The sequence below is a fragment of the Chanodichthys erythropterus genome, chromosome 13 (assembly GCF_024489055.1).
Source record: "Chanodichthys erythropterus isolate Z2021 chromosome 13, ASM2448905v1, whole genome shotgun sequence".
Lineage (NCBI taxonomy): Eukaryota > Metazoa > Chordata > Actinopteri > Cypriniformes > Xenocyprididae > Chanodichthys > Chanodichthys erythropterus.
Window position 1 is genome coordinate 54012076 of NC_090233.1, and position 10018 is coordinate 54022093.

The 10018-nt window shown below is 40.5% G+C and overlaps 1 protein-coding gene across 1 annotated transcript in view; it reads left to right on the plus strand.

Moving 5' to 3' along the window:
* The window catches only part of trabd2a (TraB domain containing 2A), a 36878-nt gene extending 27188 nt beyond the window's left edge, over positions 1-9690 (plus strand). Inside the window, exons 5-7 of the mRNA XM_067408280.1 lie at positions 2909-2999; positions 4903-5142; positions 9501-9690. Of these exons, the coding sequence (XP_067264381.1) occupies positions 2909-2999; positions 4903-5142; positions 9501-9690 (521 nt within the window). The remainder of the gene's footprint in view (positions 1-2908; positions 3000-4902; positions 5143-9500) is intronic.
* Positions 9691-10018: the final 328 nt, after the last annotated feature.

Below are 10018 nucleotides of genomic sequence, written 5' to 3' on the forward strand. Positions count from 1 at the left end.
TAAATGTCACTCGGTTTTGTTGTTATGAGATTTAAATGTCACTCGGTTTTGTTGTTATGAGATTTAAATGTCACTCGGTTTTGTTCTGTTATGAGATTTAAATGGCGCTCGGTTTTGTTCTGTTACGAGATTTAAATGTCACTCGGTTTTGTTCTGTAACAAGATTTAAATGTCAGTCAGTTTTGTTCCGTTACAAGATTTAAATGTTGCTCGGTTTTGTTCTGTAACAAGATTTAAATGTCACTCAGTTTTGTTCAATTATGAGATTTAAGTGTCGCTCGGTTTTGTTCTGTTACGAGATTTAAATATTTTGTTAACTGCTGGGATCAGATAATAGTTACAGGCTAATGATAGTAATAGAGTGTTTTATTGATGCAAGAAGCCCATGTGTAATCATACGCTCCTTCTTCTTGTTCTTCATTGAGTTTAATTCCAGATGAATCGCTTGTTGTGTTCCTCATTTGTAAGTCACTTTGGATAAAAGCGTCTGCTGAATGAATACATGTAAATGTAAAAGCCTTCCGTGTCTGTGGACAAAGACAAATGACGGCCGTGGTTTAGTAAGTCCATAATCTGCCCATAAGCCGAGGCTAAATATAAGAGGAATGAGACACGAGACGAGTATTAGCTGGAAATGTCCTCTCTGGTTACTGACTCTGAGGTTTCTGCGGGTGAATGAAACGGATCGCTGCTTTATTTCTCTCACAGAAAACAGCAGCATCTGCTTAATATTAATATTAATAATCTGCTTAAATACTAGTTGCACATTACACTGCAAAAAATCATGTTCTTCCTCAGTTCTTCCTCCTCAAATATCTAAACATTCTTAAATCAAGATACATTTACTGGAGAAGAGAAATGACTGAAGATATTAAGTCTTGTGACCGTATTAAGGATTGATAACCGTATTCGCTGCTGTGTGAACGAGGCCTGGTTAAGACCGGTTAATGGTGTCAATCACAGTGTTTAGCAGCAGCGCGAGCGGGTCTGTGTGTTCAGGGAGATTTCCACACACCGCCGCGTTTATTTACCCAGCACGCACCTCTCCGCTCCAGCTCAACGTCTCTAATATAAATATGACGGCGTATGGAAAAGAAGCTCAGTTTAAGACGTGCCATTTGCTCTAATAATTGGAGTGAAGGCTGAAGGACACAGGCGTCTTTCTGGAGGCTCCTGGACTCTGAATGGACGGGTGTCTGTGGAGCGTCGCCAGCTGACAGCATGAATACGCTCAGTATAGCGCCGAGCCCACGGCCCCTTAAGAAAACAAGCGCGCTAAAAGCCTGAGCTCAGGAAGTTTTGAATAAAAGCTTTTAGGTGGTTAGAGGCCTTATCTCAGCCGTCCATCAGCTACACGTGAGACGGACGCCGCTTTCTGCAGATTGACTTTGGCGTTTGCTCAACGGATCAATACAGCCATTCAGGGGTGTGTTTCCCGTACAATGACGAAACTTGCTGCCTAAAGTCACCATGAAATCAAAATAGATGATTCTCGTTTTTTATGAAATATTGCAGTGTTTATTCTAAATGATTTATCATTATTGTGTTCAATTCATGCTCCTCATAATCTTGAATGAGAATATCCTCTTGCAGCATCTCTTCTCTTCTCTGATGACGAGGGCGGGGCAACCTGTCACTCACATGAGATCCACCAATAGCAAACCAGAACCATCCAATCAATTCCCCACGGACAAAATCAAGCCCCGCCCTACATTTGTTCTTGTTTGAGAAGCGTTTCACTCGGATATACAGCACAATAGAGAAGAAAAAACCAGTGCAACTTTAATTTTTTATGCGACTTTAACATCTTAGTCAGTGTTTTCCATTAATGATAAAGTAGGGAAGAACCGTCTCTTCTATAAGACAGTGTTGACTGAGTGAACTCTTGATTCAGTGTGTTCCAGATGCATGATGGGAGATTGTGCGCTTCAGCTGAAGTCAGTGATCTCTAAGATTAAGCCTTTTTAGCCTGTAAGGATTTGGGAAATGTTATTCATGCGTTTATTTTCACTCGATTACACTTCTGAAACTCTGTTATGGTGCTCAAAACTAAATCTTGAACAGATGATCCAGAACACAGAAAATATGACCACAATACTCCCGTTTTAAGATCGCTGCATTGGTTACTGGTTTCTTAAAGAATTAATTTTAAGCTTTTAATGTTTGTTTTTAATTCTTTTTTAATTTATTTAACTGCATTGTACTGACCCTCCATATAATCGCTGACCTGATTCACTTTCATAAGTCAGAGAGGTTATTAGGATATCATATAATATAAATAAACTGGAATTGGAATCTTGTGTACCGTCAAAAACCCAAACCCTCCAGATCAGTGACTGACACTTAATCTGCCAGTGTTTGACATCACAGCATCTGATCACCTGAAACTCTCACAATACACACTCTTCATGTAACGTGACAGCAGGAAATATCAGTACAGTAAAGTCATCTAATATTACAGACTCCTTCCGCACTGCAGGCTGTGTGTGTGTGTGTATGTGTGTGTGTGTGTATGTGTGCGTGTGTGTGTGTGTGCTTTTGTTTATATTACATTGTGGGGACCAAATGTCCCCATGATGTAATATAAACCTGAGTTCACCTACATCGTGGGGACCAGCCAGCGGTCCCCACAATGTAAATGGGTTTATAAATCATATAGAATGAGTTTTTGTGAAAAAGTAAAAGTTTGCACAGTTTCCTGTGAGGGTTAGGTTTAGGGGTAGGGGCAGGGTAGGGGGATAGAATGTACAGTTTGTTCAGTGTAAAATGCATTGAAGTCTATGGAAAGTCCCCACAATTCACAAAAACAAACATGTGTGTGTGTGTGTGTGTGTGTGTGTGTGTGTGTGTGTGTGACAGACTTCAGACACAGAGTTCAGAGACTAAAGGTCAAGTGTTTGTGTTGCAGGACATTTTCTGGGAAACAACACTGTGATAGACGTTCTACGGCGTGAAGGATATGAGGTGGAGCACACACCTGCTGGACAGCCGCTCCACAGGTAACACACACACACACACACTCACTCACTACACACTACACAGACACACACACACTACACTCACACACACACACACAGTGAGCTCATAATGACGGTCCCCCGGGTCTCCGCCGCGGTCAGAATGGGGCTCATTGTGTGAAGGGCTCATGGGTTTCATCACAACATATGCAGAAATATGAAGAGTGTGAGTGTGTTACAGTTAAAGTCAGTGTGCTCTGAATGCAGTGAGCGTCAAATTCGTCTGGAGGAAGTGATGCGTGTTAGAGCCAGTGATTAGTTCTGGTTAGGCGTGTGTTGGTTGCAGGAGGTCAGTTTAACACACATGATCAGCACAAGAAACACACCAGTTCCACAGAGATCTAGTGTTGTGTTGAAAAGAGTCATCTGGCTTCAGTACATGACGTGAATCCTGCTGTTTGACCACAGAAAGTAATGCTGTGATTCAGTTTGTCAACAACACAAAAAAAAAAATCACAGTGTAGAACAAAACATTTAAATCTCGTAACAGAACAAAACCGAGCGACATTTAAATCTCGTAACAACAACAAAACCGAACGACATTTAAATCTCGTAACAACAACAAAACCGAGCGACATTTAAATCTCGTAACAACAACAAAACCGAGCGACATTTAAATCTCGTAACAACAACAAAACCGAACGACATTTAAATCTCGTAACAACAACAAAACCGAGCGACATTTAAATCTCGTAACAACAACAAAACCGAGCGACATTTAAATCTCGTAACAACAACAAAACCGAACGACATTTAAATCTCGTAACAACAACAAAACCGAGCGACATTTAAATCTCGTAACAACAACAAAACCGAGCGACATTTAAATCTCGTAACAACAACAAAACCGAACGACATTTAAATCTCGTAACAGAACAGTAAGGCATTACAGACACAACAGTGACGCTGCTGTGATTCTATGTGTTTTGTGACTTTGGTCCTTTATACTCATGAACTCATGTAAGAACGTATGCGTCTGATTCTAAAGCGTCCGGTTCACTGACCCACAGACTGACACTGTAAGTGTGGTGACGGATTGTTTCTGTGCTGATCATCTTTAGAGCCGCGCTGCTCTTCATCTCATGGGTGGTTATCAGTCGTGATCAGAACTCTTAATTCCTTCATTGTGCTCTTTTCACGTCAGATTAACTCCGTCCATCATCACCAAAACAGCATCCAGACGGAGCCGGTGTGAACGAGTGTCAAACAGAAACAATCCTGTCCTGTTATCAAACCATCATCCAGAATATTCAGGACAACTGGAATGTGTTTCCATCTCTCACACACGCACACACACACACACACACACACACACACACGCAGTGGCTCTGTGAAATGAATGGATTGGCAGATTGAAGGAGACACTGGAAACCCGAGATCTGGAAAGTTCCATTATAAAAATGGCTCCGGCGGTCATTTGCATCGGAGCGTTTGTAATAAATTCCTGCGATGCTTCAACAGTCAATGAGCAGGTCTGTGGAGGTTTGATCAGGAGCAGATGCTGTGAAGAAACCAGCCGTCTGTCGATCGCAACGCCGGACACAGGAACGACATCGACTCTAATCGATGTGTGTTTTTTGATTTCTCTGCAAATGACTGAAGTAGAAACTCAAGTCGAGTCAGCTTTATTTCTACAGCGCTTTATACAGTACAGATCGTTTCAAAGCAGCTTCAGAGTGATAAACAGAATCAATGATGCAAACCTTATCAAATATGAGACTAATTCAGCTCTAAAAACACAATAGAGTCATCATTCAGATCAATCCAGTTCCAGTTTTTCAACAGTACTCCAGCTGAATTCTTGTGAACACAAACCTAGTCAAAAGTCGAGCAGATTCAGCGTGAGTCTCTCAGGTATGATAAAGCGGTTTGTGGTGTGTTGCAGTGGCAGAAGGTCCAGCTGGAGGTCAGGAGAGCCGGCGGACGCAGACGCAGACGCAGCGCTGGAGCCGTTCCTGCACGAGAGCCACGAGCCGCGCCTGCAGGAGGACGAGGAGCTGCTGCTGGCCGACAGCCTGGAGCTGCTGGAGAAGGTGGAGCACAAGCTGAAGAAGAAACGCCGCAACAAGCAGAAGAAGCAGCGGCACCGGCAGTTCAACGACCTCTGGGTGCGGATGGAGGAGAGGTGAGATGAGGTCACGACCCGCACACGAGCACAGGCACACCACCAGAGTTATTTTACTCCCCGTCGTATATTATTATAGGTTTTTTAAAAATGTGTAAAAATAAATAAATATATATATAAAAAAATAAAAAAATGTTTTAGTTACAGTTTTGTCATATTTATTAGGTTTTTTTTAATATATTTTGAATTAGATTTTAATTATTTTTTTTTTTTTTCATTTTAATTTTAAAGTTTTTGTAATTTTTTTGTTTTTTAAATGTGTATATAGCTTTTGGTTCATTTATTTAGTTTATTTTAGAATTAAGTTAAATAAGTTGTAAAATAATTTTTAAAAATATTTAATTTTATTTCAGTTAATATTTCAAATAATGAAAATGTGTTTTTGTCATTTTTATTATTTTTGTTGTAACACTACAGTGAAGTCACATTAGTTCATGCATTAACAATGAGCAATGCGTCTGTTACAGTATTTATTAATTTTGTTAAGGTTAGTTAAAAAAATACAGCTGTTCATTGTTAGTTCATGTCAGCTCAGGTTTATTAAATAATATTAATAACTTTTGTTTCTAATAATGTATTAGTGCATTTCAAAAATAGCATTAAGTTGAATAAATGCTTTAGAAATATTTTTCATTTTTAGTTCACATTAAATAATACAAACAAATGAAACCTTATTGCAAAGTGTTTTTTTTTTTTTTTAAATAGGTCTAGTTTGTATTAAGGTGTAGTTTTAGTTTATTTAGTTTTAAGTGTTTTAGTACCTAGTCTAAAAGAAAATGAGAAATGTTTTTTGGCAACTACTGAAATGACAGTAGATGTTTATTTTATTTCAAGTAATGAAAATGTTTTCTGTGGCTTCAGTTACTGATATTAACGCTGGTCCTGACACGATCACAGGTTAAAACACGTCAGTGCTTCCTCAGGAGTTCTCGTGTTGTGTGCGAACCATGTCTAGATCTGGTCTCGAGTGTCGGCCGGAGTCGAGGTGAGACTCCTGAGAGACGCCGCAGGGCTTCAGCGCGTCTGTCCTGACTCGTCCCGTCCTGCGCCGGCTTCATGCACATCTCTAACATGATTCTTCATCCTGCCGCTCCGGCCGACGCTCCAGACTGATGCACGAGTGAATTCAGACATGTAGCCAATTTATTTCCACATGCAGATCATAATAGAGAATATCAGATTTGCTGGAAACCTCAATCTATGAGCTGTGTGTGTGTGTGTGTGTGTGTGTGTGTGTGTGTGTCTCGTTTCTAACAGATTCATTCTTTAAATCAGATGACATGAGTCTGGAAATTTGAGTTTACTTCAACAGTCGCCCACGTACTTCTGAGTAAAAGCAATATTTCTATAATAAACTGTTTATGAAGTCCCGGTTCAGGTCCAGACGCTCAAAACAAACAGAAGCTCCTGCATATAGACTTCATTTATTTTTACCCGTGGAGGGAAACGGGCCGCTTCAGTCTGACAGAACACGAGCAGAAGCGTCCGCCGCGCGTCTGGACTCCAGCGAGGACACGCGCCAGAGCTCCGTCTGTAGATGTTCAGCCCGTGTTGACACAGATGGAGGACGTGAATGAAATTCTGAAACTCTTTATTTATGTTTCCCGTCCGTCTCATGAAGTCTGACAGACTCTAAACCTCCATTTATTTTCCCTCCTTCACGGAAAAGACAGACATTTAGTCCGGCTTCATATTTCATAAACGTACAGATTTCAGCCGGTCATGTGACTGAAGACTCCAAGATTGTGATGTTTGAGCGAAACCACATGTGACTCGGGATCTGTAGCTCGAGTTCTTCTGATGTTCTCGTTCAGGTCTCGGTTTTGATCTGGAACTGATTCACTTGTCAAATAATAAATTGGATTAATGAACCATTAGAGGATTATGATGATGATGAAGGCACGTGTTTTTGCTCCAATATTTCATGCACTGCAAAATCATGTTCTTCCTCAGTGATTCTGTCTCGTTTTCCAGCACAAATATCTAAACATTCTTAAATCAAGATACATTTACTGGAGAAGAGAAATGACTGAAGATATTAAGACTCGATTAATAAAAAAAATAATTTGCGTAAAACAAAAACAAATAAAAAATAACCTTGATTTCACTTTGAATAAAGTGGATTTTTCTGACCCCATATTTCTTGTTGTAAAGGTGCCGTAGAATCAAAAATTGAATTTACCTTGGCATAGTCGAATAACAAGAGTTCAGTACATGGAAATGACATACAGTGAGTCTCAAACTAGAGCCCTGCGAGGGACTGCTTTCTTCATCCCGCTCCCGCCCGCGCCCGCCGAATTTCTAACCATTACCGCCCGCTCCCGCAACGTATGTGTTACACTCCCGCCCGCTCCCGCAATATGTATGTCCACTCCCGCCCGCACCCGCAAAACTCTGAGAATTTATTCCCGCACAATAATAGAGATGCATTGATTTTGTGTCTTCTCCCGTCCCGCAGGAAAAAAAAACACGTATTTGTATTGATATTATTAAAGAGATTCATGGGGTTGTTTGTTTCGTTTCCCTGGCCTGCATGTAAAAAAAAAAAAAAAAAAAAAGACACACAATACATTCAAATACAATTTCGTTTTTATCAAAAACTTTGCACATAAAAATAGACTGCTTTGCAAAAAAAAAAAAAAAACATAAAATGATAAACTAGGCTACATGAAAAACAGCAGTTTTACAATTATTAGCCAAATGTCGCAGGTATTCTGTTTGAAAAATACAGAATAAAAACATTCAAACTTAGGCAGCCTGCTCAATAACACTGGCATCATCACGCCTCTTGACCTAATTAACAAATGGCAACGAGGGGCTGTGCTCAAAAAACAACAGTAATAAATAACATAAAATAAACAACGTTAACGAATGAATTTAACAAATGAATCACTTTGCAATATTGCTGTGGAGGAAGAGAATGTTGCTGATCGACTGCGGTCCCAATCCCGTGCGTCTCTCTTCCAAGATGCGGCCACAGACACTAAAGGCCCGCTCTGAAGGCGCACTGGATGCGGGGATACTAAAGATGAAACGTGCCAGCTTTGATAGCGCTGGGAAGCGCTCTTTGTTGAACTTCCACCATTGTAAATACCTCGTTTGAGGTTCTTTTCTACATCATCTATTGACATCTTCTCCATCATGTCGCTAGGCAACCTCCCTATCCCGCGGTGTTTTTTTTAGCCGCCCATTCCCGCCCGCAGCAAAATTCAAACCACCCGCTCCCGCGAGATTTGCGTTGGATCCCGCGGGACCCGGCGGGACTCAATCCCAATGCAGCCCTCTATCTCAAACTCCATTGTTTCCTCCTTCTTATATAAATCTCATTTGTTTAAAAGACCTCTGAAGAACAGGCGGATCTCAACATAACACTGACTGTGACGTAACAGGCGGGATCATTAATATGTACGCCCCCAATATTTGCATATGCCAGCTCATGTTCAAGGCATTACACAAGGGCAGCCAGTATTAACGTCTGGATCTGTGCACAGCTGAATCATCAGACTAGGTAAGCAAGCAAGAACAACAGCGAAAAATGGCAGATGGAGCAATAATAACTGACATGATCCATGATATCATGATATTTTACTGATATTTGTGAATTGTCTTTCTAAATGTTTCGTTAGCATGTTGCTAATGTACTGTTAAATGTGGTTAAAGTTACCATCGTTTCTTACTGTATTCACGGAGACGAGAGCCGTCGCTATTTTCATTATTAAACACTTGCAGTCTGTATAATTCATAAACACAACTTCATTCTTTATAAATCTCTCCAACAGTGTGTAATGTTAGCTTTAGCCACGGAGCGCTATCAAACTCATTCAGAATCAAATGTAAACACCCAAATAAATACTATACTCACATGATCCGACGCATGCATGCAGCATACATGACGAACATCTTGTAAAGATCCATTTGAGGGTTATATTAGCTGTGTGAACTTTGTAAATGCACTGTATTATAGTCGAGAGCTCGGGGGGGGCGGGGAGCGCGAGGATTTAAAGGGGCCGCAGCCTGAATCAGTGCATAGTTAATGAGGCCCCAAAATAGGCAGTTAAAAAAATTTATTAAAAACAATCTATGTGGTACTTTGAGCTGAAACTTCACAGACACATTCAGGAGACACCTTAGACTTATATTACATCTTGTGAAAACTGGTTCTAGGGCACCTTTAAGCACAAACTCACTTCATTTTGACACTTTTTTCAGACATTTAAGAATGTTTAGATGTTTGTGCTGGAAAACAGTTTTCGGGAGGACACGTGTCTGTCATGTTTCTGCGGTTCATCAGTTCTCTCACTCCATCATAACTGATCCCTCTCTCTCTCTCTCTCTCTCTCTCTCTCTCTCTCTCACAGTGTGACGGCCGAGGCTCCGCCCCCTCTCGTCCGCATCATCAATGGTTACATCACTGTCCAGACACACCCACAGGAGCATGGCAGAGCCAATCACGACAGGACGTTCTCAGGCTCCTCCTCCTCGTGGACGAGCCCCGCCTTCACGGCGTTTTCTCTGTGCGTTCAGATGATCATCACGCGGCTGCTTTAACAATGATGGATTCTGAACCACTTCCTGCTCATTCTGGACAAACGAAACACTTTGTTTCTTCATTTCCTGAAGAATCACTTCCATGTAAATATCAGATGTATCATAGATGTAATTTAGATTTATTAATAAAGTATTTGTTTACTTATTATATATATATATATATATACATCTATAAATAAGAGTCATTATATTTTTGTGACTAAATCAGCTACTAACAAGATTACTAACGGCCTTAATCATGAAACAACTTAGAAATCACAATCATTTCCTTCAGTTCAGTGAGTTTATATGAGCGGATTTAATATGAATGAAGCCGGTGGTGTTTTTC